At 38.0% G+C, this 11995-nt stretch overlaps 1 protein-coding gene across 1 annotated transcript; it reads left to right on the forward strand.

Moving 5' to 3' along the window:
- The first annotated feature begins 2241 nt into the window (after positions 1 to 2241).
- Positions 2242 to 11953, forward strand: tubg1 (tubulin, gamma 1). Its single transcript, XM_030142403.1, has 11 exons — positions 2242 to 2428; positions 2886 to 2998; positions 5109 to 5276; positions 5377 to 5445; positions 6115 to 6194; positions 6325 to 6451; positions 7818 to 7904; positions 9194 to 9343; positions 9858 to 10010; positions 10090 to 10251; positions 10807 to 11953. The coding sequence occupies exons 1-11, from the start codon at positions 2380 to 2382 to the stop codon at positions 11002 to 11004; spliced, it is 1356 nt and encodes a 451-aa protein (XP_029998263.1). The 5' UTR covers positions 2242 to 2379; the 3' UTR covers positions 11005 to 11953.
- Positions 11954 to 11995: the final 42 nt, after the last annotated feature.

Here is an 11995-nt window from a genome sequence, read left to right on the forward strand (position 1 = left end):
TGTTATTGATGAGTGAAAAAAATTCAACTTCATCTTGTGTCATCTCAATTCAACAACAAGCTTTATGAGACTCCTATGTGCAAAGCAGTGAAAGAGTTTATTGTCTTTTAAGACAAATACTTAAAATCCAGTCTATGTAGACTTGCTGCCCATACAGTGGAGCTCTGCCAGATCCTTCTGTAGCCATGCAACATCAACTCATTCACTGAGAAGGCCCAGCAGAAAATGTCATTATAGTGCTTTTGTATACTGCTGTAATAGAGCCCATTCTCACCTCCTTAGTATCACCTTTTTCACTGCTGCAAGGACAAGAGGAGACTGCAGCGTACCATTTTGTCTACTGAGAGGGTGATTGGCTGCAGCCTCCCAGTCTGAGCCTGAAGTCCTTCATGACCAAAACCTAATCATCCCACTAAAACAGCTTCTTCCCAACTCTCTCCTTATTACCAGTACCCTGTTTCTGTGTATATTTTCCCAGTTACTACTTGTTTTCCTCATGCTTTTGAAAGTATTTTGTTTCCTTTGTGGTATGCACAGAATATAGAAAAAAGATGAGAATGACAAGTAGTTGTAATTTCTTTGTGTGATCACTGAAAGATGGAAAAGCTTCTCATTGTACTTTGGTTCTGGTGAGAATAACATGATCATACCCACAAAATTCAATATGTACTTAAAATGTAGGTTTTAATACTTAAAAAGTGTGTTAAATGTCATATATGTACAGGGTGTCCCATAAGTCTCCATACATAGGAGACATAATACATATGGTTCTAACATGTATTTCTTTATATTTCTTCTTTATAGTTCTTCAGCAGTGGAGGACACGCATTGAAATGTGGTCCCGACAAAATGGCAGTCATATAGAGCATATTATATAAATAAAAATGGTTTATGTCAAGAAATGTTTATTTTTCCTATGTATGGAGACTTATGGGACACCCTGTATATAAGTAAAAAAATTTGAACCAAAATCTCTTTTTTTTGGACCATGTACCCCCCCGCCCCATGTATGAACACTGCTGACACTCCTCAAAATGGTTTTAAACAGTCTGAAATACCTCACACATCACTAATTGAAGCCTTTGGGGTTATTTACAATTGATTTTAACCCTTTCATGCATAGTGGTCACTACAGCGGACACCTGTTCTCTAGCTGTTCTCTTGTATGTTCATGGGTTTAGATGTTTTAGTTCCATGTCCTCCCGAGACCCAGCAATGCATTTTTGTCCTCTGTAGGGGACAGAAGTTTGACAGTTTCACTAAAAAAAAGTGCTGTTCATTAAAAAGGACATTCCATTAAAAAATAAATAAATAAAATAATTTTAAAAATGTATCTGAAAAAACTGTTGCATTATGCAGTTTCCAATCAAGATGACTGTTTAATGTAAAAAAAAAAAAAAAAAAAGCTAAAAATGTTCACTTTCCTGGGTCTCAGGAGGATATCAACCAGCACAGTGGACGCTCATGCATTATCTACACTGACATTCAGACCATGACTGTAACTTTGTTGTTCTTGATAAACCTGATCTGCACTAACGTATTTGAGTGTAAATCAACTGTTAATTTTCTCAAACAAAAAGTTGGGTTTTTTTGTGCGTATTATCTCCATAACTAGTATTAGAATATGATAAAATATGTGAAAACATGAGATTAGCTGCATCAAAAATATATATATTTCATAGTTTTCACACAGTATATCACTTTATGATAATGGGTTTTAATATATGTTTCTTTGCTTCAGAAATCAAATGCATGCTGTCCAGCTGAGTGGACATTTTTGTAACTCTGTGAAAAAAAGATTCATAAAAAAAAAATTCAATCGCATTGTTTTTTTTTTGTTTTTCTATGTCTAAAGAGGAATAAAAACACTCAGGCATAAAAATCTTGATTAAGGTTTTCGTAATTCATGCATGAAAGGGTTAAGCAAATTAAAAAAACTGGACCAAAATCTCTTTTTTTTTTTCGACAGTGCTGGTGGTCACTATTGACCCTCCCCCCCAAAAAAATATTTTAATCAGTCTGAAATACCTCACATATGACTAACTGATACCGTTGCGATTATTTAGAACTGTTTTTGAGCAAATAAAAAAATTGGACCATAATCTTTCATTTCATATCATATTATCTTCAGTGTTTCAAATGTGTCCCCAATCTGTTTTACCCTCACACGCTCCGATACAGCAGGGGGCGGTATACTCATTAAATATCGGTTCATTGTTCGCTAATAAACAGAGGAAGAAGTGCGCATGAGCATCACATCAACACCAAGCGGGAAGAAGCGGGCTGTAGTGTTGTGCTGGAGGAGCAGTATTATTCGAGTACTGTTTAGCTAGCAAGCAGCTAGCAAGCTAGCTAACAAGGAGCACCTGAAGAGTGAAGATGCCGCGGGAAATCATAACGCTCCAGCTGGGGCAATGTGGAAACCAAAGTATGTGAAAATCGCCATGGATGCTAAGCTTAGTATCCTTCTACGCACAGTAAACCTAGCTTATTTCCACTGAAGTTAACTAGCTAGCTAGGATGATGTGTCAAGCTATCAGCTATGCAACGGTATTAGCGTATTATTATCTACTACTGTATCTAACTTTGCTGTATGTATGTTTTGAACAGTAGCAATACAAGTACAAGGTACTACACACATAACTAGTAGGCTCTTTACTGTAAAATTCATGCTAATAGCTGTCCGTGTGAATAGTGTCATTGAAATAGCCCACACAGAATTATTTCATATATTATTTATGGTTTGTACACCATCATCATTATACCTCAAAGGCCTTTCAGTTCCTGCATGTCCCCTTGACATTAATGTTATACTAATTGCCACGTTTTTCTGCATATGATCAATTGTAAAGGTAGAAAAAACCTGCTCGTCTTTTTGTTTGCAGTTGGGTTTGAGTTTTGGAAACAGCTGTGTGCAGAGCATGGCATCAGTCCAGAGGGGATTGTTGAGGAGTTTGCAACTGAAGGGACTGACAGGAAAGATGTGTTCTTCTATCAGGTAAACAATCATGGGCAGCTCTAGTTCTCTGTGTGTCTGTTATGAGTCATGAAACCCTCTTTTAGGAACACTATGCAAGTTGTCTATGTTGCACGATGCCTTTGTGCAGTTGCAGTGCAATAACATTATGTGTCACTAGATGGTGAGGTTGTAGTATAAATTGAAAGAGCCCAGCTTCTGTAAGAATGTCACAATCTGTAGACTATTATTTTATGGTTAAAATCCTACAGCTTATAAAATGTATATCTTATATTAATATATAAATATATATATATATATATATATATATATATATATATATATATATATATATATATATAGGTTTTTACACAGACAGACAGACAGACAGAACACTGTTAGTGGTGGGAATACTAGTATTTTATTGCACCATGACTTTTTTCAGTTGACAGCCTATTGTCAACGGTATCACAAAACAACGACTCTGTTACTTAATACTTTGAAATCCCATGCTACATGTGACATACACAACATAAGCCAGTACTGCATGGTATTGTGGGATATGTATGCTAGTGAAGTGTCCACAGCTTGCATACTGTAATATTTACTTGCATATGGTACTCATTTCACATACTACATACTATGGTTTTGGATATACTAAAAAACTTGCAAAGTGTTTTAGCTTACTAATTAGCATGCCAGTATGTAATGTCAGACCCCACCAAGTATTTACCATACATCATGATGACTGTAACTGAAGAAGAAAAACAGGAAACATTTATTTATTTTTTACATTGTGACCTGAGTTTAAGGGAAACTGACTTTGTAGACTAAACAATGGCTCTTCAACACCTCAGTGCAGTGTCTGTCAACATGTGCCTTGAGTTTTAATTAAAAAGGAAAAAAAACAAACATATTTGGTGGCAGTGCATCAGCGTGTGAATGAATCTGTGGTGGTGGTCAGAGAGACTTGGTGTGGATTGGTTTTGGCAGTTGTACTTTTGTGAGTTATCTATGGATTCTCTCCATATTGTTTGACATTGCTCTTGTGTAGACTGTGGTAAAAGGGGCTAGAGATGCTTGCATATCCTAATACCATGTATTCTAAATAGGCAGCATTGACATACAGATTAGTATTCTGCAGAAAATAACAATATTCCTGTATTTGACAGGTATCATGTAAACCTCATTTTGGGTATTCTGAAGTAGGGCTTCTTTTTTTTTTTTAAGTTTAGTGGAATATGCAAAAAATTTTGGTTCTGTGATGATTCTTGGGACGTGTATACAAGGCATTTGTGAAATAAATGTAATTTGCATGTTTTCCACAGGTTGCTACCCAAAGCTTTGAGATCTTAACCTTTTTGTCACTATTGGATTAAATCCAAATGAAAAATCACAGAATATTTTGTGTGTGTAAATGCAATCAGTGTCTGTATTGGATGAGGCCTCTATCAGGGTTTCTGTGGGTCATTAAAAAGCATTAAAAGAAATTACATAGATTTTGTGAAAATTTAGGCCTTAAATGGCATTAAATAGCATTCAATTTGATGTCCAGCGCTATTAAAAAATTAAATGCACTTGATGGAAAAAAATGCATTGTTATTCACCTTTTATTTTTCTTATATAAACATTAATCATTTTGATAAGAAGTATAGTGTGATGATTGACAGGCGTAACCCTTTAATTGGTTATTGTTTATGGCCGATATATGAAGTCACAACACCGGATGCTTGGAATGCAACATGCTGTGAGCGTGCTCATGCTGTGGCAAAAGAGCGGAGGGAATATTGGCAAATGTCAGAAAAATGGGAAAATGCTAGTTTCAGCAGAAGTGATTGTAGGAAGAACTATTCAAAACCTGGTTAAAGCCTGTCGATGGTAAACCGTCATAAAACTCTATATAAAACTGTATCTGCAGTTGGATGTGGGCATTAAATTTGTTTAAAGTACCATTAAAAAGGACATTAAAAAGCATTCAATTAGATTTGCTGATACCTGCAGAAACCCTATGTACTTGAATTGCAGTTACATTATCTGTCACTAGATGGAGTAGTTGTAGTATAATCTAAAAGATCCCATACCCCCATACAAGGACATAACCTACAGAATATGCAGTTTCGTCATCTGATTCGATTGTTCATGCACTTCACAGGCTGATGATGAGCACTACATCCCCCGCGCAGTCCTCCTCGATCTGGAGCCCAGGGTGATCCACTCCATCCTCAACTCCCCTTATGCCAACTTGTACAACCCAGAGAACATCTACCTCTCTGAGCATGGTGGAGGTGCTGGGAACAACTGGGCTAGTGGATATTCACAAGTAATTTGCGTAAAATGACATTAAAGGTCCTCATTCCAAACTAAACAAGAAACAATTCAGCAAAGTATCTCTGCCATTTTTCCCTATTTCTCCTTCCCAGGGCAAAAAAATCCAAGAGGACATCTTTGATATCATTGACCGCGAGGCAGATGGCAGTGACAGTTTGGAGGCAAGTCTCTTCATCACACATTTGGCTGTAGCAGTGTGGAATTTTAAACATGAAAAGTAATGTAATACATTAATTACAATAGCGCTCTGTGGAGGTATTTAGCACTGTATAGTCAACAGCCCACTAAAGAGTAAGTTGCAACTCGATCTTAAATTAAACATGTTAAAAGGATTCCTGTCATCATAAAACCAGCAAAGCCTCACTATTATTCCTTGCCTTTTTTTTATGGTGAACTTTCTTCTCCTGCCAGCCTCCCATAAAATAGCACTCACATTTCCCCTCAAAGGTCTGCAATTTCTGTAACTCGTTCTTATGACCCCACATTATTATTTAGTGTGTGCACTCATGTGTGCGTTGGATAGGAAGGTGGGCTGAGCTGCTGTGTGTATGTTGGCAGGGTGTGGCGTGTAGAATGTCTGGTGATAATAGCCGGGCGAGTGTAGAAGGCAGGTATTACATGGCTGTCTTGGGGGGGATGAGGGAGTATATTTGTGAGGTGGGGCTGCACTCCCATTTATATAACTGCCCAGGAAGAGAGGCATTTGGTCACCCACACACACACTCGGCTTTCTGCATCAGTAGAGTTTACAGGAAGCCCAGCACACACGTGGCACATACTGTAGCTGTGAATTTCAACTGTAAGTAATAAGTAACTCTTTGTCTCTGCAGGGATTTGTCCTGTGTCACTCCATTGCTGGAGGGACCGGCTCTGGTCTTGGATCCTACCTCCTGGAAAAACTCAATGACAGGTCTTTTAATGAAAAACTGATTTCAATTCTTAGTTGGAGTGATGACTAAGCAATGACAAATCTTAAATGTTTTTCTTGCAGTTATCTTGTTTTCTGGTGTGTATAAATAGCACATGTTTTCGGTCTCCAGATACCCAAAGAAGCTGGTGCAGACATACTCTGTTTTCCCAAACCAGGATGAGATGAGTGACGTGGTTGTTCAGCCGTACAACTCGCTGCTCACGCTGAAGAGGCTCACGCAGAATGCTGACTGTGTGGTGAGCAGCGCCTGTGAATAGACGTTGATTAATCCCAGTGCTGTCTGTGGCTGTAAATAACCACAGAAGGTGCATTTGAATATTTTACCAAGCCCTGGTTAACTTGTAATCATCCCATCTGTGCAGCACAGTAGCCAAGCTGTGCCAAAGGTGAAACAAGAGAGCAAAATAATCTCCCCTATTAACCTTGATGGCTAAGTTTCATGTCTGATATAAATGGGAAAGGTCAGAAAACAGGAAGTAAACATCAAATTAACTGAAGACATCAGAAACATCAAACTCTGATATGATTAAAGCTAAATTCAGTCTCAAGGGTCTGTTATAAACTTTGCTGTGCTATAAAAACAGCATTTTAGAAATTGGAGCTCATACTGTACTGGCTCAGCTTGATTATGTGAAACTTATATAAACAGTATAGTCACAAATAAGTACACGGCAATTGTTACACTAAAGTGAAATTATATGGTTTATTTGGTGCTTTTTTTAAAAGTACTTCACTAGTCTTGCACATCACACTACAGTGGTTTAACTACTACAAATACATACGGAAGTATTTATTTTCTTTTCAGATGCTGAGCTGTTATCATGAAATTTGGGTTGAAGAGCAATTGTTCCACAAATTATTTTCAGTGTAATAATACAAGTTTCCCCCATGGAAAAATAACATTTACTGGTATTAAACAATAGAAGGTATGAATGAAAATGGCATTCTTTGCGCTAAATTCATGATGTAGATGTCAATAAATGGTCATAGATGTTTCATTGAATATGTGAAGTTAAGTGTTATCAGCTCTAATACAAAATTTGCTGTTGTAAAACTCTTTAATTTCCAAGCAGACTTGATTTTACAACTACAAACTGCATATAGAGGAGGAACTTGAATTGGTTATTTTGTTAAAGAGGTACTTTTTGCTGCTGGAGCGCTTGTGTAGCCACCACTACAGAAGTGAAGTGCCACGCCAGCACTGGGACGATACAAACTGAACTTATTAAATCTCAGTCTTAAATTGGTGATTGTATTAGTCTGAGATGCTGTGACAGTCTAATGGCGTTTCCTCTCTAATACCTACTTCCTCGAGGGTCTTGCATAAGGCCCTCACATTGATTAAATTAGCCACTGAGCTAATAGAATCTGCCCAAGAATTGGCCCTCCTGTTGTGACTGTACAGTGTGCCTTTTATGTTCAGCTCTCCTAACAACAGCACACTGTTGTTCTTAAGAGGTTCCTTGACTGCGTCATTATTCTGATATCCTCTTTCCTTAACATTGAAGCAGTGTATTGACTTTCACCGCACTGTTGTGCTGGAGGGAGTCTCTTCCTCTGTTTTCATTTGTCTAATAACTGTGCTCTGTCTTTGTGCATCAGGTGGTTTTGGATAACACGGCTTTAAATCGCATTGCCACAGACAGACTACATATCCAGAACCCCTCATTCTCCCAGATCAATCAACTGGTGAGTAAGAGTCATAAAACAGCGGTAACAGGTTTTTTCACCTTGTCACTCAGCAGGTTTTTTTCACATGTGTCTAATCTATTCTAACCTGCCTTTGAACAAAGCAAATGTTGAGACAGACTGCAAGGAGACACATGCTCACTTCCAAATTATGAGATTCACAAACTAGTTTGACAAGTCAGGGGTTTGTCAGACTAGATTTCAGTTTTCTTCGAAATGAGCAGCACATGGCAGCTGCTTGACAGGAGGCACACATGTGCAGGGTTTCCAAAGATCCTTAAAGGGTAAAAAAAAAAGTGTAATTGTAGACCGCCAAATGTCTTAAATATGATCTTGACAGGGTTAAAAAATTGATTTAAACCCTAAAGCACTACAGCGAGAGCTAAATTAGTGCATGTCGAAAATAATGTATTTGAAGCCTGTTGCACCTCGTGGAAACAGTTAAAGTGCACTTGCAGGTTCATTTTTTTTTGGGGGGGGGGGGGGGGTTTATTCAGGTGTCTTAAGTTACAAAAAATACATCGAAAAATTCAGGGTAAGTCTCAGTTTTCAGCTCTGTTATTTAAAAGCGTCTTTTTTCCAAACCGTGTCAAATTATCTTAACAAAGGGGTGTTGTATCTCCCGTCAGTATAGAGAACTGTTTGAGTGTAAAAAACAAACAGGACTGTAAATTACTCTAATATTATAGTTGTAAGTAAAATACTGAGCTGTATTGAAAAGAAAATATCATGAGCAGCAATATTCTGAAAGATAAAATTCATACTGTCATAACTTAGTTTTCTTTTGTGATCTCCCATAACTGAATATTTTCAAGACCTCTATTGTTATTAAACTTCATATTGCTATCAGTAGTTTTCTTATTGTTTGATGTGAACTATCCTGATTGACACGATATTCTCAATTTTCAAAGCTAAAACTGAAAAATGCCTTCAATTGTCACTAAAGTGTATATGGACATGCTTATGATGTCCATTTACTGAGAATTTTCTTGCACAAAAATGGTCTTTGTTAACCAGCTAGTGGCAGTTATACCTTTTTTTTATGGGTATAAAGGTGTCCCATGAAAAGTCAGAAAAACTAAAAGCTACCAACTAACAACAGCAATAATGCAATTCTGTTCTGTATTCACGTGGAAAATATCATCATAGTCTAGATCCAGCGTGACGGGATGCAGGTCTTAAATTGCATTCATCATGTTCTTAAAAACACTTGCTGAAATTTGCAGAAACTCTGCTTTGAACTGTATATATAGAAAACTCTGTACCTAACACATGCTTCCTTCACACAGGTCTCCACCATCATGTCTGCCAGCACAACCACCCTGCGCTACCCAGGTTATATGAACAATGACCTCATTGGACTGATTGCATCCCTCATCCCCACCCCCCGCCTTCACTTCCTCATGACTGGGTACACACCACTCACAACCGACCAGTCGGTGAGTTCATGCAAGTAACAAAATGGCATCTGCTCTGATGAAATGATACAAAGGAGGTTTTCATATTAACCCTCTCAGTTTATTGTGATGATTGTTAGGCTCCGTTTCATTTGCAGAAACTAGAAGCCTACTGTTGGAATTTGTCAATAGTGGGTTCATTTTATTTCAGCACTCATATTTTTTTAAACATTTTTTTTTCCATTGGGCTTTGAAGTGATTACTGAGCATGTGACAGATGGATACATGATGAAGTCCAGGTTTTATTGAGCATTTATACTGAGGTTGAAATAGTCGTGCACAGAAGTGCTGTCAACACATGTTGACTAATTTGCCTAATCTGCGTGGGCCTATAGATAACAGTGGAAAACCAACAGTGGAAAGAAACCTCTTAGTTCTATAGTACTGGGTATGTTGGATAGAAACACAGTTTTACTTTCAGTACTATTTATTTAAAATACATATGCTCCCTAAAATGTTATGTTTTATTGATGTTAATACATTTTCTATGTCTCAGGTTGCCAGTGTGAGGAAAACCACTGTACTAGATGTAATGAGGAGACTGCTGCAGCCCAAAAATGTGATGGTGTCCACAGGAAGGGAGAGACAGCCAAGCCACTGCTACATCGCTATCCTTAACATCATCCAGGGAGAAGTGGACCCCACACAGGTACTAACATACAGTAAATACAGTTGGAATGTTAGAAGTGAACGCATTTAGAGACTCATGTGGTTTATTTTTCTACCAGGTGCATAAAAGCCTCCAAAGGATCAGGGAGAGAAAGCTTGCAAGTTTTATTCCCTGGGGTCCTGCCAGCATCCAGGTTGCATTGTCCAGGAAATCTCCATACCTACCCTCGGCCCACCGAGTCAGCGGCCTGATGATGGCCAACCACACAAGTATCTCCTCTGTAAGTTCTCCTCTTTAGGTAACATCACCTCAACCTGTTCAGTTACATTCTCCTGCAGCGTGTGCTTAGACAGTAGATTTACAAGCAAGCAGTGTCTGTGTTTGTTCTGAGTCAATACTGTCAAAGGACATGCATTGACTCAAAACCCCCACTCTAGTTGATCCAGGGGAATTCTGCACAAATGACGTTTAGGATAGTGATACTGCCAAACAAGACATTTCCTCAAAAATATAAATGTTCTCTCATTGCTGGTGTAAAACATGAGCTGTGAAAGAAAATGCAGTTGTGTGATGTCATTAAATTACGTCATCTGATATGATTGAATATTCCCTTGTCAGACCACAATGCCAGAATGAAACTTTGTCTCGTTATTTCGTTTAAGGTAAAGGGAAATTGTAGTCATCCAAGCATTTCCCTGTGAAGTCAGACATGTATTCTTTTCTCTGGAGCTTAAAAAACAAAGTGTTTTAGAGATCTAAAAAAAAGAACATGAAACAGATCCTCTTTCAGGGCGTCAGGCAGAGTTTTGATTTCCTTTCTGTTACTGTCCCACAGTTGTTCGAGCGAACGTGTCGGCAGTATGACAAACTCCGTAAGCGCGAGGCTTTCTTGGAGCAGTTCCGCAAAGAGGACATATTCAAGGACAACTTTGACGAGCTGGACAACTCCCGTGAAGTAGTCCAACAGTTGGTAGATGAGTACAGCGCAGCCACACGGCCTGACTACATTTCCTGGGGCACGCAAGAACAGTGAATAAAATTTTCTTGAACCTTAATCCAGTCAGCATATAAATGTGTAGGTAGTTTATGTCATTCAATTTACAAGCCCCTCTTTCCTTGTACAAAGAAAATTTTCTTCTCATGTCTGTACAGACAAGTATTTGGCTTCAACAGCTTATCTGATTAGTTATTTATTGGCATGTAATAGTCTAGTATACTTGTGTTTCATAAGTAAGATAAGTAGGGTGGGTTTTTATGCCTATAAGATATTAACCAAATATAAAATGGGAAAACACTGTATTTTTGGGGGTCATTATGTTCTGAGATTCTATAACACAACGTGCATTGAACGGTCCTTACCTTATACTTCAGTGAAGGCAGTTTTTTTCATCTGTACAGCAATTTAAGTGTGCTAACATTTTTCCGTTTTCCCCTTTTTGTTGCCTTTTATCCACTGTTCCTGGTAATGTTAAGACAACCTGCTGCCTTGTTTTGGTCTATTTTTATACTCTATATAGTCACTATCTTTTTGTGCAGTTGATTTACAGTTAAACGTCCACAGTGTAAGAAACAATTGCCTTGAATAATGGGAGTAGGACTGACAGAATGCATTGCATGATGGGTAATGCAGGCTCTCACATCCCAGTCTATTTGCACTGTGTCTGCTGCTGACATGCTCATTCTTACCATGACCAGGAAGAATGTGAAGCTGAAGTTGGGCTCAAGCCAAAAAAAAATATCTATATACCAGTCACATGAAGCGTGTTGACATTTTAACAGCACTTGTCATATACAACAGAGAAAGTCACTGTTTGCACACAAGGATAGATCTCATTTCAACACTTCATCTCTATGCTTGTAAATAGACTTAAAAGAATAATCTGTTCTCTGGTATTCTGTGTTCTCCAGATGGACGTATTGTTTCATGTTGCTTTGCTCGTTGGACCTGTTTAAAAGGATAAATAAACACATTTTCTATAAGTTTTGGGGGTTTTACCTCATTGCATTTTTATATCATGTAAACG

Source organism: Sphaeramia orbicularis, chromosome 8, assembly GCF_902148855.1.
Source record: "Sphaeramia orbicularis chromosome 8, fSphaOr1.1, whole genome shotgun sequence".
NCBI lineage: Eukaryota > Metazoa > Chordata > Actinopteri > Kurtiformes > Apogonidae > Sphaeramia > Sphaeramia orbicularis.

Bases quoted from the DNA above. Each gene is read 5' to 3' on its own strand.
- tubg1 (XM_030142403.1), top strand. From the start codon at position 2,380: ATGCCGCGGGAAATCATAACGCTCCAGCTGGGGCAATGTGGAAACCAA. The intron at 6,452-7,817 runs GTGAGCAGCGCC...TTTGTGCATCAG, and splicing joins CGCAGAATGCTGACTGTGTG to GTGGTTTTGGATAACACGGC. The intron at 7,905-9,193 runs GTGAGTAAGAGT...TCCTTCACACAG, and splicing joins TCTCCCAGATCAATCAACTG to GTCTCCACCATCATGTCTGC.